The 25,002-nt window shown below is 52.9% G+C and overlaps 1 protein-coding gene across 1 annotated transcript in view; it reads left to right on the forward strand.

Moving 5' to 3' along the window:
* Window positions 1–25,002, forward strand: part of STAG3 (STAG3 cohesin complex component) — a 550,068-nt gene that overhangs the window by 359,179 nt on the left and 165,887 nt on the right. Inside the window, 2 exon segments of the mRNA XM_075346684.1 lie at window positions 12,572–12,699; window positions 13,085–13,186. Coding sequence (XP_075202799.1) covers window positions 12,572–12,699; window positions 13,085–13,186 — 230 coding nt within the window.

Below are 25,002 nucleotides of genomic sequence, written 5' to 3' on the forward strand. Positions count from 1 at the left end.
TATGATATCCCCTCGACATCATCACAATGTTCAGGGTCTCAGCGAGAGGACTCTCTGTATGATGAAGCGGAGGTAGCTGATCAGGATTCTGATCCTGAAGCCGCTCTCAACCTTGATACTCCTGATGGGGACGCCATAGTGAATGATCTTATTGCGTCCATCAATGAAATGTTGGATATTTCTCCCTCAGCTCCTCCAGTGGAGGAGTCAGCCTCTCAGCAGGAGAAATTCCGTTTCAGGTTTCCCAAGCGTACAAAGAGTATGTTTCTGGACCACTCTGACTTCAGAGAGGCAGTCCAGAAACACCGAGCTTGTCCAGATAAGCGTTTTTCCAAGCGCCTTAAGGATACACGTTACCCTTTCCCCCCTGACGTGGTCAAGGGCTGGACTCAGTGTCCCAAGGTGGATCCTCCAGTCTCCAGACTGGCGGCTAGATCCATAGTTGCAGTGGAAGATGGAGCTTCACTCAAGGATGCCACTGACAGACAGATGGAGCTCTGGTTGAAATCCATCTATGAAGCTATCGGCGCGTCTTTTGCTCCAGCATTCGCAGCCGTATGGGCACTCCAAGCTATCTCAGCTGGTCAGGCGCAAATTGACGCACTCACACGTACGTCTGCGCCGCAGGTGGCGTCCATAACCTCTCAAACGTCGGCATTTGCGTCCTACGCTATTAATGCTGTCCTGGACTCTGCGAGCCGTACGGCGGTTGCAGCCGACAATTCGGTGGCAATACGCAGGGCCTTGTGGCTGCGGGAATGGAAGGCAGATTCGGCTTCCAAAAAGTGCTTAAGTGGATTGCCATTTTCTGGCGACCGTTTGTTTGGTGAGAGATTGGATGAAATCATCAAACAATCCAAGGGAAAGGAAACATCCTTACCCCAGGCCAAACCAAAAACACCCCAACAGAGGAGGGGACAGTCGAGGTTTCGGTCCTTTCGGGGTGCGGGCAGGTCAATTCTCCTCGTCCAAAAGGCCGCAGAAGGATCAGAGGAACTCCGACGCATGGCGGTCTAAATCACGCCCTAAAAAGACCGCCGGAGGTGCCGCTACTAAGGCGGCTTCCTCATGACTTACGGCCTCCTCACACCGCATCCTCGGTCGGTGGCAGGCTCTCCCGCTTTTGCGACACCTGGCTGCCACAAGTAAAAGACCGTTGGGTGAGAGACATTTTGTCTCACGGTTACAGGATAGAGTTCAGCTCTCGTCCTCCGACTCGATTCTTCAGAACATCTCCGCCTCCCGAGCGAGCCGAGGCTCTTCTGCAGGCGGTGGGCATTCTGAAGGCAGAAGGAGTGGTGGTCCCGGTTCCTCTTCAGCAACAGGGTCACGGTTTCTACTCCAACCTGTTTGTGGTTCCAAAGAAGGACGGGTCCTTCCGTCCTGTTTTGGACCTAAAACTGCTCAACAAACACGTAAGGACCAGGCGGTTCCGGATGGAATCCCTCCGCTCCGTCATCGCCTCAATGTCCCAAGGAGATTTCCTAGCATCGATCGATATCAAGGATGCTTATCTCCACGTACCAATTGCTCCAGAGCATCAGCGCTTCTTGCGCTTCGCCATAGGAGACGAACACCTTCAGTTCGCGGCACTGCCGTTCGGCCTGGCGACAGCCCCAAGGGTTTTCACCAAGGTCATGGCTACAGTAGTTGCGGTCCTCCACTCTCAGGGTCACTCAGTGATACCTTACTTAGACGATCTGCTGGTCAAGGCACCCTCTCAAGAGGCATGCCAACACAGCATCAACGTTACTCTGGAGATTCTCCAGAGTTTCGGGGACGCGAGTCTGTCAGGGTGGGGAACAGTTTTTCTCCACCACAGGGCTCAGGGTACGTGGACTCAGCAAGAGTCCTCACTTCAGATCAATGTTCTGGAGATCAGGGCAGTGTATCTTGCCCTAAAAGCGTTCCAGCAGTGGCTGGAAGGCAAGCAGATCCGAATTCAGTCGGACAACTCCACAGCGGTGGCTTACATCAACCACCAAGGTGGGACACGCAGTCGGCAAGCCTTCCAGGAAGTCCGGCGGATTCTGCTGTGGGTGGAAGCCACAGCATCCACCATATCCGCAGTTCACATCCCGGGCGTAGAAAACTGGGAAGCAGACTTTCTCAGTCGCCAGGGCATGGACGCAGGTGAATGGTCCCTTCACCCGGACGTGTTTCAGGAGATCTGTTGCCGCTGGGGGATGCCGGACGTCGACCTAATGGCGTCACGGCACAACAACAAGGTCCCAACATTCATGGCTCGATCTCAAGATCACAGAGCTCTGGCGGCAGACGCCTTAGTTCAGGATTGGTCGCAGTTTCGGCTTCCTTATGTGTTTCCTCCTCTGGCACTGTTGCCCAGAGTGTTACGCAAGATCAGGGCCGACTGCCGCCGCGTCATCCTCGTCGCTCCAGACTGGCCGAGGAGGTCGTGGTACCCGGATCTGTGGCATCTCACGGTCGGCGAACCGTGGGCACTGCCAGACCGACCAGATTTGCTGTCTCAAGGGCCGTTTTTCCATCTGAATTCTGCGGCCCTCAACCTGACTGTGTGGCCATTGAGTCCTGGATCCTAGCGTCTTCAGGATTATCTCAAGAGGTCATTGCCACTATGAGACAGGCTAGGAAACCAACGTCCGCCAAGATCTACCACAGGACGTGGAAAATATTCCTGTCGTGGTGCTCTGCTCAGGGGTTTTCTCCCTGGCCATTTGCCTTGCCCACTTTTCTGTCCTTTCTTCAATCCGGATTGGAAAAAGGTTTGTCGCTTGGCTCCCTTAAGGGACAAGTCTCTGCGCTCTCTGTGTTTTTTCAGAAGCGCCTGGCCAGACTCCCACAGGTACGCACGTTCCTGCAAGGGGTTTGTCACATCGTCCCTCCTTACAAGCGTCCGTTAGAACCCTGGGATCTGAACAGGGTGCTGATGGTTCTTCAGAAACCACCGTTCGAGCCAATGAGGGATATTTCTCTCGCACGCCTTTCACAGAAAGTGGTTTTCCTGGTAGCAGTCACTTCACTTCGGAGAGTGTCTGAGTTGGCAGCGCTGTCATGCAAAGCCCCCTTCCTGGTGTTTCACCAGGACAAGGTGGTTCTGCGTCCGGTTCCGGAATTCCTCCCTAAGGTGGTATCCCCTTTTCATCTCAATCAGGACATCTCCTTACCCTCGTTTTGTCCTCATCCAGTTCACCAATGTGAAAAGGATTTGCACTTGTTAGATCTGGTGAGAGCACTCAGACTCTACATTTCTCGTACGGCGCCCCTGCGCCGCTCGGATGCACTCTTTGTCCTTGTCGCTGGCCAGCGTAAAGGGACACAAGCCTCCAAGTCAAGCCTGGCTCGGTGAATCAAGGAACCAATTCTCGAAGCTTACCGTTCCTCGGGGCTTCCGGTTCCCTCAGGACTGAAGGCCCATTCTACCAGGGCCGTGGGAGCGTCCTGGGCCTTGCGACACCAGGCTACGGCTCAGCAGGTGTGTCAGGCAGCTACCTGGTCGAGCCTGCACACTTTCACGAAACACTATCAGGTGCATACCTATGCTTCGGCAGATGCCAGCCTAGGTAGGCGAGTCCTTCAGGCGGCAGTTGCCCACCTGTAGGACGGAGCCGTTACGGCTCTATTACGAGGTATTATTTACCCACCCAGGGACTGCTTTTGGACGTCCCAATTGTCTGGGTCTCCCAATAAGGAGCGACAAAGAAGAAGGGAATTTTGTTTACTTACCGTAAATTCCTTTTCTTCTAGCTCCAATTGGGAGACCCAGCACCCGCCCCTGTTTTTGTATACACATGTTGTTCATGTTAAATGGTTTCAGTTCTCCGATATTCCTTCGGATTGAATTTACTTTAAACCAGTTTATAATTTTTTCCTCCTTCGGGCTTTTGCACCAAAACTGATGAGCCCGTAGCAGTACGGGGGGTGTATAGGCTGAAGGGGAGGGGCTTTACACTTTTAGTGTAATACTTTGTGTGGCCTCCGGAGGCATAGCTATACACCCAATTGTCTGGGTCTCCCAATTGGAGCTAGAAGAAAAGGAATTTACGGTAAGTAAACAAAATTCCCTTCTTTTCAGTCCATAGAGTTGTTTAAAGGGTTGGCACCAGTTTGGTGCCCAAGCTAATTTTTTTTCTATTAGTATTATTATTTATTACTATTATTATTATTATTATTATTATTATTATTGCTTTTATTATTATTATTATTATTATTATTATTAAGTTATTAGTTAGTATTATTATATATTTATTTTGTAGTGACTAACATTTTAGCAAGTCTGACATTTTTTTCCACTGTATAATATTAAATATTTTGATTTCTTTGTCGCTCCTAATTGGGAGACCCAGACAATTGGGTGTATAGCTACTGCCTCCGGAGGCCACACAAAGTATTACACTTAAAAGTGTAAGGCCCCTCCCCTTCTGGCTATACACCCTCCCGTGGGATCACGGGCTCCTCAGTTTTCATGCTTTGTGCGAAGGAGGCACACATACACGCATAGCTCCACTGTTTAGTCAGCAGCAGCTGCTGACTATGTCGGATGGAAGAAAAGAGGGCCCATACTAGGGCCCCCAGCATGCTCCCTTCTCACCCCACTTTTTGTCGGCGGTGTTTGTTAAGGTTGAGGTACCCATTGCGGGTACGGAGGCTGGAGCCCACATGCTGCTTCCTTCCCCATCCCCCTTCGGGCTCTGGGTGAAGTGGGATTTTACCGGTCTCCAGGCACTGAGACCGTGCTCCATCCACAGCCCCTGGAGAATCTGCTGGAATGGAGCTGAGTATCGTCAGGGACAGGCCCTGCTACGTCAAGGTACTCTGTGTCCCCGTACATATCGCGCGCACACCGCAGCATTGCTGGGTGTGTTAGTGCGCCGGGGACAACAGCGCTGCGCGCTGGTGCCATTCCTATCTACAGCTCTGCTGAGAGGGGACATGTATTTGAAACTGCCGCGCGGCCGCTGTTGTCAGTTTTTTCGCTGCGGCGCGGCTGGGACTTGTGGTGCGCCGGGGACTTCCGCGCTGGCCGTGCATATATGACGGCCGCACTTATTACTCGAGTCCCCGGCTTTTTGCGGCCTAGTTTCGTTTCGTTCCCGCCCCCAGGCCTGCCAGTCAGGGGAAGGGCGGGACGCTGTACAGAACGTCAGCGCAGAGGGCTGGAGTCTGCTTTGCATACTCCAGCCCTCACACTGGGCACAGTGGGACGCCAGTTTCCCGCACTTTGTTTGAGGCACGCCCACGGTCCGTCCCTCTTCACAGGACGCCGGCAGCCATTCCTGTGTGCAGTCTGAGCTGGAGAGAGGAGACTGGGAGACCCAGACACGGGATTCTGGTGCCCACACACCCGCTTTTCAGCGGGCGGTAAGCTGCCCTCAAGGGCTGACCCCCACTGGTGCCGAAGTGTATATTTGTATTTTATGCTTGCAGCTATACATTGCACTGTACGGTCGCTGGTGATTCTCTCCTATATACCCTCCTAGATTACTCAGAGGACACAACAGCATGTCGACCGCAAAAAGCAGGCTTTCTATGCTGCTTGTACCGCATGTGGGGCTGTTCTACCGGCAGGTTCCACTGACCCCCACTGTGTGCAGTGCTCGGCCCCTGTGGCACTTGCTCAGCCGGGGCCTCTGCTGGAGGTGACCCAGGCAGAACCTCCTGTGAATACTGTCCAGGTGACAGGGACGGAGTTTGCAGTTTTTGCTGACAGATTGTCTGTGACTATGACTAAAATTCTTGAAACATTGCAGTCTAGACCAGTAACTCAGGCCATGGGCACTGTTAACGCATTGCTCCCTGGTCCCCCTCAGTTGGAACAGCTCCGGGCTCCGGGGGTGTCACATGCATCCCAGGGTGACGGCTCTGACACGGACGACAGTCCCAGACAGCCTAAACGAGCTCGCTATGAGCGGCCCTCGACTTCATCACACTGGTCAGGGTCCCAGCAGGACTCTCTGTATGATGAGGCGGAGATAGCTGATCAGGATTCTGATCCGGAGACCGCTCTCAATTTGGATACACCTGATGGGGACGCCATAGTGAATGATCTTATAGCGTCCATCAATAAAATGTTGGACATTTCTCCCCCTGATCCTCTTGTAGAGGAGACAGCGTCACAGCAGGAGAAATTCCATTTCAGGTATCCCAAGCGTAAATTAAGTGTATTTCTGGACCACTCTGACTTTAGAGAGGCAATCCAGAAACACCACGCTTATCCGGATAAGCGTTTTTCCAAACGGCTTAAGGATACACGTTATCCTTTTCCCCCTGACGTGGTCAAGGGCTGGACCCAGTGTCCCAAGGTGGATCCTCCAATCTCCAGGCTTGCAGCTAGATCCTTAGTTGCAGTGGAAGATGGGACGGCACTTAAAGATGCCACTGACAGACAGATGGAGCTCTGGTTGAAATCCATCTATGAGGCTATTGGCGCGTCATTGGCTCCGGCATTCGCAGCCGTATGGGCACTCCAAGCTATTTCAGCTGGTCTTACACAGATTGACACGGTCACACGTACATCTGCTCCGCAGGTGGCATCCTTAACCTCTCAAATGTCGGCATTTGCGTCTTACGCGATTAATGCTGTCCTAGACTCTACGAGCCGTACGGCAGTGGCGTCCGCCAACTCCGTGGTTTTACGCAGAGCCTTGTGGTTAAGAGAATGGAAGGCAGATTCTGCTTCCAAAAAGTGTTTAACCAGTTTGCCATTTTCTCGTGACCGACTGTTTGGTGAGCGCTTGGATGAAATCATTAAACACTCCAAGGGTAAAGATTCATCCTTACCTCAGCCCAGACAAAACAAACCCCAACAGAGGAGAGGACAGTCGGGGTTTCGGTCCTTTCGAGGCTCAGGCAGGTCCCAATTCTCCTCGTCCAAAAGGACTCAAAAGGATCAGAGGAGCTCAGATTCTTGGCGGGCTCAGTCACGCCCAAAAAAGACAGCCGGAAGACCCGCTACCAAGGCGGCTTCCTCATGACTTTCGGCCTCCTCTCTCCGCATCCTCGGTCGGTGGCAGGCTCTCCCGCTTTGGCGACATTTGGCTGCCACAGGTCACAGACCGTTGGGTGAGAGACATTCTGTCTCACGGGTACAGGATAGAGTTCAGCTCTCGTCCTCCAACTCGCTTCTTCAGAACTTCTCCACCTCCCGACCGAGCCGATGCTCTGCGGCTAGCGGTGTCCACTCTAAAAGCGGAAGGAGTGGTGACCCCCGTTCCTCTTCAGGAACAAGGTCACGGTTTTTACTCCAACTTGTTTGTGGTGCCAAAAAAGGACGGGTCATTCCGTCCCGTTCTGGATCTAAAACTGCTCAACAAGCACGTAAAAACCAGGCGGTTCCGAATGGAATCCCTTCGCTCCGTCATCGCCTCAATGTCTCAAGGAGATTTCCTAGCATCTATAGACATCAAGGATGCTTATCTCCACGTGCCGATTGCTCCAGAGCACCAGCGTTTTCTACGCTTCGTTATAGGAGACGAACACCTTCAGTTCGTAGCTCTGCCTTTCGGGCTGGCGACAGCCCCACGTGTCTTCACCAAGGTCATGGCAGCAGTAGTAGCAGTCCTGCACTCTCAAGGTCACTCTGTGATCCCGTATTTGGACGATCTACTTGTCAAGGCACCCTCTCAAGAGGCATGCCAACACAGCCTGAACGTTGCGCTGGAGACTCTCCAGAGTTTCGGGTGGATCATCAACTTTTCAAAGTCAAATCTAACCCCGACCCAATCGCTAACATATCTTGGCATGGAGTTTCATACTCTCTCAGCGATAGTGAAGCTTCCGCTGGACAAACAGCGTTCACTACAGACAGGGGTGCAATCTCTCCTTCAAGGCCAGTCACACCCCTTGAGACGCCTCATGCACTTCCTAGGGAAGATGGTAGCAGCAATGGAAGCAGTCCCTTTCGCGCAGTTTCATCTCCGTCCACTACAATGGGACATTCTCCGCCAATGGGACGGGAAGTCGACGTCCCTCGACAGAGACGTCTCCCTTTCTCAGGCGGCCAAGGAATCTCTTCGGTGGTGGCTTCTTCCCATCGCTTTGTCGAAAGGAAAGTCCTTTCTACCCCCATCCTGGGAGGTAGTCACGACAGACGCGAGTCTATCGGGGTGGGGAGCAGTGTTTCTCCACCACAGGGCTCAAGGGACGTGGACTCAGGAAGAGTCCACCCTTCAGATCAATTTTCTAGAAATCAGAGCGGTGTATCTTGCCCTACAAGCCTTCCAGCAGTGGCTGGAAGGCAAGCAGATCCGAATTCAGTCGGACAACTCCACAGCGGTAGCGTACATCAACCACCAAGGTGGAACACGCAGTCGGCAAGCCTTCCAGGAAGTCCGACGGATTCTGACGTGGCTGGAAGACACGGCTTCCACCATATCCGCAGTTCACATCCCAGGCATGGAAAACTGGGAAGCAGACTTCCTCAGTCGCCAGGGTATGGACGCAGGGGAATGGTCCCTTCACCCGGACGTGTTTCAGGAGATCTGTCGCCGCTGGGGGATGCCGGACGTCGACCTGATGGCGTCACGGCACAACAACAAGGTCCCGGCTTTCATGGCACGGTCTCACGATCACCGAGCTCTGGCGGCAGACGCCTTAGTTCAAGATTGGTCGCAATTCCGGCTACCTTATGTGTTCCCACCTCTGGCATTGTTACCCAGAGTGCTGCGCAAGATCAGGACCGACTGCCGTCGCGCCATCCTCGTCGCTCCAGACTGGCCGAGGAGATCGTGGTACCCAGATCTGTGGCACCTCACGGTAGGCCAACCATGGGCACTACCAGAACGACCAGACTTGCTGTCTCAAGGGCCGTTTTTCCATCTGAATTCTGCGGCCCTGAACCTGACTGTGTGGCCATTGAGTCCTGGATCCTAGCGTCTTCAGGATTATCTCGAAAGGTTATTGCCACCATGAGACAGGCTAGAAAACCATCCTCCGCCAAGATCTACCACAGGACGTGGAAGATATTCTTATCTTGGTGCGCTGCTCAGGGAGTTTCTCCCTGGCCTTTTGCATTGCCTACTTTTCTTTCCTTCCTGCAATCCGGGTTGGAAAAAGGTTTGTCGCTCAGCTCCCTTAAAGGACAAGTCTCAGCGCTATCTGTATTTTTTTCAGAAACGCCTAGCACGACTTACTCAGGTACGCACGTTCCTGCAAGGGGTTTGTCATATCGTCCCTCCTTACAAGCGACCGTTAGAGCCCTGGGATCTGAACAAGGTTCTAATTGCTCTCCAGAAGCCGCCTTTCGAGCCTATGAAGGATGTTTCCCTTTCTCGTCTTTCACAGAAAGTAGCCTTTCTAGTAGCGGTCACGTCTCTTCGGAGAGTGTCCGAGCTAGCGGCGCTGTCATGCAAATCTCCCTTCCTGGTGTTTCACCAGGACAAGGTGGTTCTACGTCCGATTCCTGAGTTTCTCCCTAAGGTGGTATCCCCCTTTCATCTCAATCAGGATGTCACATTACCTTCCTTGTGTCCTCATCCAGTTCATCAATTTGAGAAAGGTTTGCATTTGTTGGATCTGGTGAGAGCACTCAGAATCTACATTTCCCGCACGGCGCCCTTACGCCGCTCGGATGCACTCTTTGTCCTTGTCGCTGGTCAGCGTAAAGGGTCGCAAGCTTCCAAATCCACCCTGGCTCGGTGGATCAAGGAACCAATTCTTGAAACCTACCGTTCAGCGGGGCTTCCGGTTCCTTCAGGGCTGAAGGCCCATTCTACCAGAGCCGTGGGTGCGTCCTGGGCATTACGGCACCAGGCTACGGCTCAGCAGGTGTGCCAGGCGGCTACCTGGTCGAGTCTGCACACCTTTACCAAGCATTATCAGGTGCATACCTACGCTTCGGCGGACGCCAGCCTAGGTAGACAAGTCCTTCAGGCGGCGGTTGCCCACCTGTAGGACAGGGCTGTTTGACGGCCCTATCACGAGGTATTCTTTTACCCACCCAGGGACTGCTTTTGGACGTCCCAATTGTCTGGGTCTCCCAATTAGGAGCGACAAAGAAGAAGGGAATTTTGTTTACTTACCGTAAATTCCTTTTCTTCTAGCTCCAATTGGGAGACCCAGCACCCGCCCTGTTTTCTTAGGGATTTTTGGTTTTTTCGGGTACACATGTTGTTCATGTTGAATGGTTTCAGTTCTCCGATGTTTCTTCGGATTGAATTTGTCTTTAAACCTGTTATTGGCTTTCCTCCTTCTTGCTTTTGCACTAAAACTGAGGAGCCCGTGATCCCACGGGAGGGTGTATAGCCAGAAGGGGAGGGGCCTTACACTTTTAAGTGTAATACTTTGTGTGGCCTCCGGAGGCAGTAGCTATACACCCAATTGTCTGGGTCTCCCAATTGGAGCTAGAAGAAAAGGAATTTACGGTAAGTAAACAAAATTCCCTTCTTTTCCAGACAGTTACTAGCAAACCAATATACATATATACAGCGAAGGAAATAAGTATTTGATCCCTTGCTGATTTTTTACTTTAGCCCACTGACAAAGACATGGACAGTCTATAATTTTAGATAAATTTTAACAGTGAGAGAATATCCAAAGTAACATCCAGAAAATCACATTGTATAAATTATATAAATTTATTTGCATTTTGCAGAGAGAAATAAGTATTTGATCCCCTACCAACCATTAAGAGTTCTGGCTCCTACAGACACTTAGACGCTGCTAATCCCCTCGTTCCCTGCATTACAGACGCTGTCTTACATTGTCCCCTGTATAAAAGACTCCTGTCCATAGACTCCATTAATCAGTCAGACTCTAACCTCTACAACATGGGTGACCAAAGAGCTTTCTAAGGATGTCCGGGTCAAGACCATAGACCTCCACAAGGCTGGAATGGAGAAGATCATAGACCTGCACAAGGCCGGAATGGGCTACAAAACCATAAGTAAGACGCCGGGTGAGCAGACAATAGTAAGAAAGTGGAAGAAATACAAGATGAGTGTCAATCGACATTGATTTTGGGCACTATGCAAAATCTCACCTCATGGAGTCTCCAGGGTCATGAGGAAGGTGAGAGATCAGCCTAAAACTACACGGGGGGAACTTGTTAATGATCTCAAGGCAGCTGGGACCACTGACACCAAGAAAACTATTGGTAACACAATACAACGTAATGGCTTAACATCCTGCAGTGCCTGCAAAGTCCCGCTGCTGAAGAAGGCCCATGTGCAGCCGGCCCGTCTGAAGAAGGCCCGTGTGCAGCCGGCCCGTCTGAAGAAGGCCCGTGTGCAGCCGGCCCGTCTGAAGAAGGCCCGTGTGCAGCCGTCCCGTCTGAAGAAGGCCCGTGTGCGGCCGTCCCGTCTGAAGAAGGCCCGTGTGCGGCCGTCTTGTCTGAAGAAGGCCCGTGTGCAGCCGGCCCGCCTGGAGAAGGCCCGTGTGCAGCCGGCCCGCCTGGAGAAGGCCCGTGTGCAGCCGGCCCGCCTGGAGAAGGCCCGTGTGCAGCCGGCCCGCCTGAAGAAGGCCCGTGTGCAGCCGGCCCGCCTGAAGAAGGCCCGTGTGCAGCCGGCCCGCCTGAAGAAGGCCCATGTGCAGCCGGCCCGCCTGAGGAAGGCCCATGTGCAGCCGGCCCGCCTGAGGAAGGCCCATGTGCAGCCGGCCCGCCTGAGGAAGGCCCATGTGCAGCCGGCCCGCCTGAGGAAGGCCCATGTGCAGCCGGCCCGCCTGAGGAAGGCCCATGTGCAGCCGGCCCGCCTGAGGAAGGCCCATGGGCAGCCGGCCCGTCTGAGGAAGGCCCATGTGCAGCCAGCCCATCTTAAGTTTGCCAATAAACACCTGGATGATTCTGAAAGTGATTGGGAGACTGTGCTGGAGTCAGATGAGACAGAATTGAGCTCTTTAGCCTCACCTCAACTTGCCTTGTTTGGAGGAAGAGAAATGCTGCCTATGACCTAAAGAGCACCATCCCCACTGTCAAGTATAGAGGTGGAAACATTATGTTTTGGGGGTGTTTCTCTACTAAGGGCATAGGACTACTTTACCGCTTCAGTGGGACAATGGATGGAGCCATGTACCAAAAAATCCTCTGACAACCTCCTTCCCTCTGCCAGGACATTAAAAATGGGCTGTGGCTCGGTCTTCCAGCACGACAATGACCCAAAACGTACAGCCAAGGCAACAAAGGAGTGGCTCAAAAAGAAGCACATTAAGGTTATGGAGTGGCCTAGCCAGTCTCCAGACCTTAACTCCATAGAAAACGTATGGAGGAGCTGAAGCTCTGAGCTGCCAAGTGACAGCCTCAAAATCCTAATGATTTAGAGATGATCTGCAAAGAGGAGTGTCTGTTGTGTAATTACCAATCTCCCGGATTCATAGAGTATCGTTTCAATAGCCCAACACCATCAAACAATAGAAAGAGCCCTCCTGCCCACCCCTGTTTCTGACATGATTGACTGCGGCTTGTGAGGGGTTTAACCGTTGCGATTCATTATTGCTCTGCTCATGATAGTGACTCCTATGTGCTGGCTGTACACTACAACTTGCACCGGCACTGAGCATCGGTGTCTGTACGTGGGCTAATGATGACGCCAAAGAGTTTTATACAAAGGAAAAAAAAGGATTAAAAAGGTAAACGTTGTTTTTTTTTTTTTTTCCTTAGGGGATGAAGGGCATAATCTCCATCTTCTCCATGAGAGACGGAGGCTCCTGACCGGATACTGCAATATGATCCTGAACCAAGCCCTGGAGCTCCATTTTGCCAGTGAAATCTTCAAGTACTACGTGAAGGTTGTGGTCTCCGGGGTTATGGAGGGGTAAAATAAGGGGGTACAGCTCCCGTCTCCATGTATCCATGTATGAAGGCTGAAATGGTGGCCGAGGGGCTGTACAGGATTTACCAGTCCTGGCAATGTGCTAGATTGGTAAAACCCCGTAATAAATTAGTAGTTTTTAGCGCCATCTGTGCATTGATTTGATGCCTAGAGTGACCGCGACCTGGAGGATATCTATATCTAATCTATAAGCCAGCGGTGGCTAGTGGTCAGGACGGGGACGTATGACCTTAGACGCAAGTCACTATATTGGGACTACGACGTTTCCTCGTTAACCGATCCCTTCTCACGTTGCCTGCAGTAAATGACGCCCTTCTCTTTTTTTTTTTTTTATCCCCCAGTATTTTACAGATTACGGCGATATTATAAAAGAAACCCTGACCAGATCCCGAACAATTAGCAAAGAAGAAAGCACCAAAGCCATACTGCTGTGTCTGACCCAGGTAAGGCCTCTACATCTGTGTCCTCACGACAACACTGCCTGCCCAGCATTTATCACATTTGGCATGTGTGTTTTTATTTATATTTATAATATCGAATATATAAAGCAGAGTGTGTGTGTGTATATAGAAGTGCATGTGTATGTATATGTATGTGTTTGTGTGTGTGTGTATATATGTAAGTGCATGTGTATATGTACTGTATGTATGTTTGTGTATGTGTGTATATATGTAAGTGTATGTATGTGTGTATATGTGTGTGTATATATGTGTGTATATATGTATGTGTGTGTATATATATATGTGTGTGTGTGTGTGTGTGTATATATGTAAGTGTATGTATGTGTGTGTGTATATGTGTGTATATATGTGTGTGTGTGTATGTATATTTCTTTCTTTCTTCGGCGCTCCATTGGGAGACCCAGACGATTGGGTGTATAGCTACTGCCTCCGGAGGCCACACAAAGCATTACACTAAAAAGTGTAAGGCCCCTCCCCTTCTGGCTATACACCCCCCGTGGGAACACGGGATGCTCAGTTTTCAAGCTTTGTGCGAAGGAGGTCAGACATCCACGCATAGCTCCACTGTTTAGTCAGCAGTAGCTGCTGACTATATCGGATGGAAGAAAAGAGGGCCCATATAGGGCCCCCAGCATGCTCCCTTCTTACCCCACTTGTGGTTTGTTAAGGTTGAGGTACCCATTGCGGGTACGGAGGCTGGAGCCCACATGCTGCTTTCCTTCCCCATCCCCCTGAGGGGCTCTGTGGAAGTGGGATCTTACCGGTCTCCAGGCACTGAGACCAGGCTCCATCCACAGACCCAGAGAACCTGCTGGATATGGAGCTGAGTATCGTCAGGGACAGGACCCTGCTACATCAAGGTACTCTGTGTCCCCATACACATCGCGCACACACACACCAGCATTGCTGGGAGTGTTAGTGCGCCGGGGACAACAGCGCGGAGCGCTTGTGCCATTATTCACTGCAGCTTGCTGAGTGAATTTATGTGATAGAAACGGTCGCGCCGGCCGCGGCTGGGTGTTTTTACACTGTGGCGCGGCTGGGACTTGTGGTGCGCCGGGGACTTCCGCGCTGGCCGTGCACATGGGACGGCCGCGCTTATTACTCGAGTCCCCGGCTTTGCGGCCTAGTTTTCGTTTCGTTCCCGCCCCCAGCCCTGCCAGTCAGGGGAGGGGCGGGACGCTGTACAGAAAGTCAGCGCCGAGAGCTGGAGTCTGCTTTGCATTCTCCAGCCCCCTCACTGAACACAGGGGTCGCCAGCTTTCCCGCTCTTGTCTGGGGCACGCCCACGGCCCGCCCCTCTGCACAGGACGCCGGCAGCCATTACAGTTTGCAGTCTGGGCTGGAGAACGGAGACAAGCTCTGGGCAACCAGTCACAGGATTCTGGCGACCTCACACCCGCTTTTGTGCGGGCGGTAAGCAGTGCTGACCCCACTAATGCCGGTGTTCATTTGTACTGTATGCTTGTACACTGCACTGTACGGTCGCTATTCTTGGCTATATACTCTCCTAGATGGCTGGACTACAGCAGCAAAAAAGCAAGGGTGCTAAGGCACAGGCTTTCTATGCTGCTTGTATTGCATGTGCTAAAGTGTTCATTTGTACTTTATGCTTGTATGCTATACACTGCTCTGTACGGTCGCTTTTCTTGGCAGCAGCAAAAAAGCAAGAGGCAGCAAAAAAGCAAGAGTGCCAAGGCACAGGCTTTCTATGCTGCTTGTACTGCATGTGATACTGTTCCACCGGCAGGTTCCACTGATCCCCATTGTGTGCAATGCTCCCCTGTGGCATTTGCTCAGCCGGGGTTTCTGCTAGAGGTGGCCAAAGGAACCACCTGTGAACCCTGTCCAGGGACAGGGACGGAGTTGCAGTTTCGGCTGACAGATTGTCTGTGACTATGGCTAACATCTTAGAGACTTTGCAGTCCAGACAGACCATGGGCAAGGTTGATTCAATGCTCCCTAGCCACCCTTCTTTGGAACAAATCATTGCTCCGAGGGGGGTCCCATGCATCCCACGGTGGAGGCTCTGACACGGGCGACAGTCCCAGACAGCCTAAGCGAGCTCGCTGGGAGCGGCACTCGGCTTCATCACTGGTCAGGGTTCCAGCAGGAGGACTCTCCGTATGATGAGGCAGAAGTGGCTGTTCAGGACTCTGATCCTGAGACCGCTCTCAATCCGGACTCTCCGGATAGTGACGCCATAGTGAATGATCTTATAGCGTCCATCAATGAATGTTGGATATTTCTCCCTCAGCTCTTCCAGTAGAGGAGTCAGCTTCACAGCAGGAGAAATTTCCGTTTTCAGTATCTCAAGCGTAAATTGAGTACTTTTCTGGCCACTCTGACTTCAGAGAAGCAGTTCAGAAACACCATGTTTATCCAGATAAGCGTTTCTCCAAATGTATTAAGGATACACGTTATCCCTTTCCACCTGACGTGGTCAAGAGCTGGACCCAGTCTCCAAAGGGGATCCTCCAATCTCCAGGCTTGCGACTAGATCATAGTTGCAGTGGACGATGGGGCTTCCCTTAAAGATGCCACTGACACAGATGGAGCTCGGGTTGAAATCCATCTATGAAGCTATCGGCGCGTCGTTTTGCTCCAGCATTCGCAGCCGTATGGGCACTCCAAGCTATTTCAGCTGGTCTTGCGCAGATGGACACTGTCACACGTACATCTGTGCTGCGGGTGGCGTTCTTAATCTCGCATATGTCTGCATTGCGACTTACGCTATTCATGCTGTCCTGGTCTGGCGTAAGCCAACTCCGTGGTTTTGCGCAGAGCCTTGGAGTTAAGGAAATGGAAGGCAGAATCGGTTTCCAAAAAAGGGCTTAACCAATTTGCCATTATCTGGTATCAGACTGTTGGGTGACCGATTGCATAAAATCGAACAGTCCAAGGGTAAGGATTCGTCCTTACTCCAGCCCAGATCAAACAGTCGAGGTTTCGGTCCTTTCCAGGCTCGGGCAGGTCCCAATTTCCTAGTCCAAAATGACTCAAAAGACTCAGAGGGGCTCAGATTCCTGGCGGGCTCACTCACGCCCAAAGACGGCAGCCGGAGGAACCGCTTCCAAGGCGGTTTCCTTATGACTTTCAGCCTCTCTTTATCTCCGCATCCGCGGTCAAGGGCAGATTCTCCCGCTTGGTGACATTTAGCTGCCACAGGTCAAAGACCGGTGGGTGAGAGACATTTGTCTCACGTGTACAGGATAGAGTTTTGTTCTCGTCCTCTGGCTCGATTTCTTCAAACGACCGAGCCGCTGCTCTTCTGCGAGCAGAAGGAGTGGTAATCCCTGTTCCACTTCAGGCAATCACGATGCTTATCTCCTTGTGCCGATTGCTCCAGAGCACCAGCGTTGCTACGATTCAAGAAGACGAGCATCTTCAATTCGTAGTCCTGCCCTTAGGTCTGGCGACAGCCCCACGGGTTTTCACCAAGGTCATGGCAGCAGTGGTAGCAGGCCTGCACTCTCAGGGTCACTCTGTGATCCCTTACTTGGACGATCTACTTGTCAAGGCACCCTCTCAATGGGCATGCTAAAGCGGCCTGAACATGGCGCTGGAGACGCTCCAGAGTTTCGGGTGGATCATCAACTTTTCAAAGTTAAATCTGACCGACCCAATCACTGACATATCTTGGCATAGATTTTCATACTCTCTCAGCGATAGTGAAGCTTCCGCTGGACAAACAGCGTTCACTACAGACAGGGGTGCAGTCTCTCCTTCAAGGCCAGTCACACCCCTTAAAACGCCTCATGCCCTTCTTAGCAAGATAGTGGCAGCAATGGAGGCAGTCCCTTTCGCGCAGTTTCATCTGCGTCCAATTCAATGGGACATTCTCCGCCAAGGGGATGGGAAGTCGACGTCCCTAGACAAGAACGTCACCCTTTCTCAGACGGTCAAGGACTCTCTTCAGTGGTGGCTTCTTCCGCCTCATTGTCAAAAGGGAGGTCCTTCCTACCCCCATCCTGGGCGGTGGTCACGACAGACGCGAGTCTGTCAGGGTGGGGAACAGTCTTTCTCCACCGCAGGACTCTGGAAATCTAAGCAGTGTATCTTGCCCTGCAAGCCTTCCAGCAGTGGCTGGAATGCAAACAGATCCGAGTTCAGTCGGACAACCCCACGGCGGTGGCATACATCAACCACCAAGGTGACAACACGCAGTCGGCAAGCCTCCCAGGAAGTCCGGCGGATCCTGATGTGAGTGGAAGACAGAGCATCCACCATATCCGCAGTTCACATCCCGGGCGTAGAAAACTGGGAAGCAGACTTCCTCAGTCGCCAGGGTATGGACGCAGAGGAATGGTCTCTGCACCCGGACGTGTTGCAGAAACTCTGTGGCCACCGGGGGAGACCGGACGTCGACCTAATGGCGTCTCGGCACAACAGCGTAGTCTTACGATCAACGAGCTCTGGCGGCAGGCGCCTTAGTTCAGGATTGGTCGCAGTTCCAGCTACCCTAGGTGTTTCCCCCTCTGGCAATGTTGGCCAGAGTGCTACGCAAAACAGCTCCGATTGCCGCCGCACCATCCTCGTCGCCCCAGACTGGCAGAGGTGGTCGTAGTTCCCGGAGCCGTGGCATCTCACGATCGGCCGGTCGGGGGCACTATCAGACCGGCCAAACTTTCTGTCCCAAGGGCCGCTTTTTTCCATCTCAATGCTACGGCCCTGAACCTGACTGGGTGGACTTGAGTCCTGGCTCCTAGCGTCTTCAGAATTATCTCCAGACGTCATTACGCCCATAAGACGGGCGAGGAAGCCGACGTCTGCCAAGGTCTACCACAGGACGTGGAAGATATTCTTATCTTAGGGCTCTGCTCAGGGAGTGTCTCCCTGGCCATTTGCATTGCCTACTTTTCTTTCCTTCCTGCAATCTGGTTGGAAAACAGGGTTGTCGCTCGGCTCCCTTAAAGGGCAAATCTCAGCGCTGTCTGTATTCTTTCAGAAGCGCCTAGCACAACTTCCTCAGGTACGCACGTTCCTGCAGGAGGTTTGTCACATTGTCCCTCCGTACTGAGGCCGTTAGACCCATGGGATCTGAACAGGGTACTACTTGCTCTCTAGAAGCCGCCCTTCGAGCCTCTGAGGGATGTTTTCACTTCTCGACTTTCACAGAGAGTGGCCTTTCTGGTAGCGGTCACGTCTCTGCGGAGAATGTCTGTGCTAGCAGCGCTGCCATCCAAGGCTCCCTTCCTGGTGTTCACCAAGTCAAGGGAGTGCTGCGCCTGATTCCGGGGTTTCTCCCTAAGGTGGTATCCCCCTTTTCAGATGGATCAAGGAACCATTTCTTGAAGCCGACCGTTCTGCTGGGCTTCCGGTTCCATCAGGGCTGAAGGCCCATTCTACCAGAGCCGTGGGTACATCCTGGGCATTACGGCACCAGGCTACGGCTCAACCGGTGTGCCAGGCGGCTACCTGGTCGAGTCTGCACACCTTCACCATGCATTAGCAGGTGCATTCCTACGCTTAGGCGGATGCCAGCCTAAGTAGAAGACTCCTACAGGCGGCGGTTGCCTCCATGTAGGGAAGGACTGTTTTACAGTCCAAACTTGAGGTATTAATTTACCCACCCAGGGACTGCTTTCGGACATCCCAATCGTCTGGGTCTCCCAATGGAGCGCCGAAGAAGAAGGGAATTTTGTTACTTACCGTAAATTCCTTTTCTTCTAGCTCCAATTGGGAGACCCAGCACCCGCCCTGTTTCCTTCGGGATTTTTGGTTGTTCGGGTACACATGTTGTTCATGTTGAACGGTTTTCAGTTCTCCGATGTTCTTCGGATTGAATTTGTTTAAACCAGTTATTGGCTTTCCTCCTTCTTGCTTTGGCACTAAAACTGAGCATCCCGTGTTCCCACGGGGGGTGTATAGCCAGAAGGGGAGGGGCCTTACACTTTTTAGTGTAATGCTTTGTGTGGCCTCCGGAGGCAGTAGCTATACACCCAATCGTCTGGGTCTCCCAATTGGAGCTAGAAGAAAAGGAATTTACGGTAAGTAACAAAATTCCCTTCTTTTCGCTCCTAATTGGGAGACCCAGACAATTGGGTGTATAGCTACTGCCTCCGGAGGCCGCACAAAGTACTACACTTAAAAGTGTAAGGCCCCTCCCCTTCTGGCTATACACCCTCCCGTGGGAGCACGGGTCCCTCAGTTTTTTGCTTTGTGCGAAGGAGGTCAGACACGCACGCATAGCTCCACTGTTTAGTCAGCAGCAGCTGCTGACTATGTCGGATGGAAGAAAAGAGGGCCCATACAGGGTCCCCAGCATGCTCCCTTCTCACCCCACTTTCTGTCGGCGGTGTTTGTTAAGGTTGAGGTACCCATTGCGGGTACGGAGGCTGGAGCCCACATGCTGATTCCTTCTCCATCCCCATTAGGGCTCTGGCTGAAGTGGGATTTTACCGGTCTCCAGGCACTGAGACCGTGCTCCATCCGCAGCCCCTGGAGAAGCCGCTGGATATGGAGCTGAGTATCGTCAGGGACAGGGCCCTGCTCCGTCAAGGTACTCTGTGTCCCCGTGCATACGCGCGCACACCGCAGCATTGCTGGGTGTGTTAGTGCGCCGGGGACATCAGCGCTGCTGCGCTTGTGCCATTTCCTCACTACAGCTCAGCTGAGTGGGTAGACTAGGGCGAACGGTTGCGCCAGGCCGCTGGGGTCAGTCGCACTGCGACACTGCTGTGACTTGTGGTGCGCCGGGGACTTCCGCGCTGGCCGTGCATATATCACGGCCGCGCTTATTACTACAGTCCCCGGCTTTTGCGGCCTAGTTTGTCTCGTTCCCGCCTCCGCATCTGCCAGTCAGGAGGAGGGCGGGACGCTGTATAGAGCATCAGCGCTGAGGGCTGGAGTCTTTTTTACATACTCCAGCCCTCACACTAGGCACAGGGGGACGCAGTTTCCCGCACTTTTGTTTGGGCACGCCCACGGTCCGCCCCTCTGCACACAACGCCGGCAGCCATTCCTGCCTGCACGCTGAGCTGCAGAGGGAAGACTGGGAGACCCAGACACGGGATTCTACGGCCTCATACCCGCTGTTCAGCGGGCGGTAAGCAGCCCTCAAGGGCTCACCCCCACTTGTGCCGTTTGTGTACTTGGTATTTTGTGTTTGCAAATACTTTGCACTGTGCGGTCGCTGGTGTTTTTCTCGGCTATATACCCCCCTAGATTACAAGGAGGCAACAGCATGTCGTCCGCAAAACGCAAGGGTGCCAAGGCACAGACGTTATATGCTGCCTGTACCGCATGTGGGGCTGCTCTACCAGCAGGTTCCGCTGACCCCCATTGTGTGCAGTGCTCGGCCCCTGTGACACTTGCACAGCCGGGGCCTCTGCTAGACGTGACCCAGGGGGTACCACCTGTGAATGCTGTCCAGGTGACAGGAACAGAGTTTGCAGCTTTTGCTGACAGATTGTCTATGACTATGTCTAAAATTCTTGAAACACTGCAGTCTAGACCAGTAACTCAGACCATGGACACTGTTAACTCATTGCTCCCTGGTCCCCCTCAGCTGGAACACTTCCGTGCTCCAGGGGTGTCACACGCACCCCAGGGTGACGACTCTGACTCGGATGACAGTCCCAGACAACCTAAACGGGCTCGCTATGAGGGGCCCTCAACTTCGTCTCAATGGTCAGGATCCCAGCGGGATGAATCTATGTGTGATGAGGCGGATCTAACTGATCAGGATTCTGATCCTGGGACCGCTCTCAATCTAGATACACCGGATGGTGACGCCATAGTGAATGATCTTATAGCGTCCATCAATAAGATGTTAGATATTTCTTCAGCGCTCTATTGGGAGACCCAGACGATTGGGGTATAGCTACTGCCCTCTGGAGGCCACACAAAGCACTACATTAAAAGTGCAAGGCCCCTCCCCCTCTGGCTATACCCCCCCGTGGTATCACGGGTTCTCCAGTTTTAGCTTTGTGTGCGAAGGAGGTCAGACATTCCATGCATAGCTCCACAGATTTTAGTCAGCAGTAGCTGCTGACTGTTTCGGATGGAAGAAAAGAGGACACATATAGTGTTCCCAGCATGCTCCCTTCTCACCCCTGGATGGTGTTGTAAGGTTGAGGTACCTATTGCTGGTACAGGGCTGGAGCCTGACATGCTGTTTTCCTTCCACATCCCCTGGTAGGGCTCTGTGGAAGTGGGATCCTGCCGGCCTCTCAGCTCTGATGCCGGGCTCCATCCACAGACCCATTAGAACCTGATGGATTCGGAGCAGGAGTACGATCAGGGACCGGGCCCTGCATCATACAGGTACTCTGTGTCCCCGGCAGGCACAGACACACTCCGGGCTGGCTGGGTGTTGTAGTGCGCCGGGGACCGCAACGTGGAGTTGGTGTCCCTACAGATTACTGGGGGATTGTTTGTGTTTGGGAACGCAGCGCCGACCCCCTCTGGACCGGGCGGCGCTGCTGTGACTTGTGGTGCGCCGGGGATCCGCCGGCCGCGCTTTTACGGCGGCGGCGGTTATAAATTTAGTCCCCGGCTTTTTGGGCCTAGGACGCCGGCAGCTCCGTTTCGTTCCCGCCCCCACCCTGTCATTCAGGGTAGGGGAGAGACGCTGTTCGCTAGCAGCGACGAGGGCTGGAGCCTGATTTACATGCTCCAGCCCTCTCACTTGGCACAGAGGGAAGCAGGCTTCCCGCTCTTGGCCAGGAACGCCCAGGGCCCGCCCCCCTTCCTCTCTCGAGACGCCGGCAGCCATTACATGCATGCCTGGCTGGAGGAAGGACGCAAGGCTCTGGGAGACCTGGACTAGGGGCTATCTGGCGACCACACACCCGCTTTTTAAGCGGGCGGTAAGCGATTTTTCTGTGCTGGTCCCTCTAGTGCCTCACTGTGTATCAGTGTACTGGGTACAGATATATAGATATTGTATTTCTTGCACTGTGAGGTGCGCTTCTGGCTGCATATCCCAGATCGCTCTGTGGAAGCAGCAACATGTCATCCTCAAGACGCAAGGCAGCCAAGGCAAAAAGGGCTGTGTATACTGCGTGTGCTGCATGTGGGGCTAATCTACCAGCAGGCTCCGATGACCCCCATTGTGTGCAATGCTCCGACCCGGTGCTGCTTCGCCAGCCGGAGTCAGGAGAGGTAGTCACCCAGGCTGAGACGCTTGTAAGTTCTGCCCCGGTGACAGGGACGGACTTTGCAGTTTTTGCAGATAATATGTCTGTATCTATGGCTAAAATCCTTGAGACCTTGCAATCTATGCATGGGTCTCAGTCTCTGGACACGGCGAGGCCTCTGTCCTCAGGTCCCCCTTACTTGGAATGTATCCAGCCTACAGGGGGGTCCCCGGCTTCACAGGCCGAGGATTATGACTCAGATGATGGCCCCAGCCACCCTAAGCGGGCTCGCTGGGAAAGACCCTCGACGTCTTCACACTGCTCAGGGTCTCAGCGCAATCAGTCTCCCTGTGATGCGTCTGATGAGAGTGATCAGGAATCCATTCCTGGAACCCCTCTCAACCTGGATACCCCGGATGGGGATGCCATGGTAAACGACCTTATCTCAGCCATCAATAGGCTGTTGGATATTTCTCCCCCAGCTCCTTCAGCAGAAGAGGCGGCTGCGGAGCAGGAAAAGTTTCGTTTCCTTTATCCCAAGCGTAAATTGAGTGCTTTGTTAGATCATTCTGACTTCAGAGAATCAATCCAGAAGCACGACGCTCACCCAGAAAGGCGTTTCTCTAAACGATCTAAAGATACGCGTTTCCCTTTCCCCCCTGAGGTGGTCAAGCGCTGGACACAGTGTCCAAAGGTAGACCCCCCGATTTCCAAACTTGCAGCTAGATCCATAGTTGCAGTGGAGGATGGCGCTTCACTTAAAGATGCCAATGACAGACAGATGGACCTTTGGTTAAAATCTGTCTATGAAGCCATCGGCGCGTCGTTTGCTCCGGCATTCGCAGCCGTATGGGCACTCCAGGCTATTTCAGCTGGCTTAGCAAAAGTGGATGCTATCATGCATCCAGCAGTGCCGCAAGTGGCGCACCTTACCACGCAGATGTCGGCGTTTGCGTCTTACGCTATCAATGCGGTCCTAGAATCTACCAGTCGCACCTCAATGGCGTCCGCCAATTCGGTAGTTTTGCGCAGAGCCTTGTGGTTAAAGGACTGGAAAGCAGATGCTGGTTCCAAAAAATGTTTAACCAGTTTGCCTTTGTCTAGAGATAGACTGTTTGGCGAGCCATTGGCTGACATCATTAAGCAGTCCAAGGGTAAAGACTCCTCTTTACCACAACCCAGAACATCCAAACCTCAGCAGAAAAAGTGGCAGCAGAGGTTTCAGTCCTTTCGAGGTTCGGGCAAGACACCATTTACCTCGTCCAAAGGGACTCAGAGGACGCAAAGAAACTCAGATTCGTGGCGGACTCACACACGCCCCAAGAAAGCAAATGGAGGTACCGCTTCCAAAGCGGCTACCTCATGACTCCCAGCCCCCCCCCTCCGCATCGCCGGTCGGGGGCAGGCTCTCCCGCTTTTCCGGCATTTGGATGTCACAGGTCAAAGACCGGTGGGTGACGGACATTTTGTCTCGCGGGTACAGAATCGAGTTCAATTCTCGTCCTCCAGCTCGGTTCTTCAGAACCTCCCCACGTCCAGACCGAGCAGATGCTCTGTTGCAGGCGGTGGATTCCCTAAAAGCGGAAGGAGTGGTTATCCCAGTCCCTCCTCAGGAACAAGGGCAAGGGTTTTACTCCAATCTCTTTGTGGTTCCAAAAAAGGACGGCTCGTTCCGTCCTGTTCTGGACCTAAAACGGCTCAACAAACATGTGCATGCCAGGAGGTTCCGGATGGAAACCCTCCGCTCTGTCATTGCCTCAATGTCCAGAGGAGATTTCCTTGCCTCAATAGACATCAAAGATGCTTATCTCCACGTGCCAATTGCTACAGAACATCAACGTTTTCTACGTTTTGTGATAGGAGACGACCATTTTCAGTTCGTAGCTCTTCCATTTGGTCTGGCGACAGCCCCACGGGTCTTCACCAAGGTCATGGCGGCGGTGGTAGCAGTCTTGCACTCTCAGGGACACTCGGTGATCCCTTACCTAGACGACTTATTGGTCAAAGCTCCCTCTCAGGAGGCATGTCAGCACAGCCTGAATGCTACGCTGGAGACTCTACAGTCTTTCGGATGGATCATCAACTTTCCAAAGTCGATCCTATCACCGACTCAGTCACTAACGTATCTTGGCATGGAGTTTCATACTCTAGCAGCGATAGTGAAGCTTCCGCTGGACAAGCAGCGGTCACTGCAGACAGGGGTGCAATCTCTTCTGCAGGGCCAGTTGCATCCCTTGCGGCGCCTCATGCATTTCCTAGGGAAGATGGTGGCAGCCATGGAAGCAGTTCCCTTTGCGCAGTTTCATCTGCGCCCACTTCAATGGGACATTCTCCGTCAATGGGACGGGAGGTCAACGTCCCTGGACAGAAAAGTCTCGCTTTCCCAGACGGCCAAGGACTCTCTACAATGGTGGCTCCTTCCCACCTCATTGTCTCAGGGAAGATCCTTCCTGCCCCCATCCTGGGCAGTAGTCACGACAGATGCGAGTCTGTCAGGGTGGGGAGCAGTATTTCTCCACCACAGGGCTCAGGGGACGTGGACTCCGCAGGAGTCCACCCTTCAGATCAATGTTCTGGAGATCAGAGCAGTGTATCTTGCTCTCCTGGCCTTCCAACAGTGGCTGGAAGGAAAGCAGATCCGAATCCAATCGGACAACTCCACAGCGGTGGCATACATCAACCACCAAGGAGGGACGCGCAGTCGGCAAGCCTTCC

Source organism: Anomaloglossus baeobatrachus, chromosome 4 (assembly GCF_048569485.1).
Source record: "Anomaloglossus baeobatrachus isolate aAnoBae1 chromosome 4, aAnoBae1.hap1, whole genome shotgun sequence".
NCBI lineage: Eukaryota > Metazoa > Chordata > Amphibia > Anura > Aromobatidae > Anomaloglossus > Anomaloglossus baeobatrachus.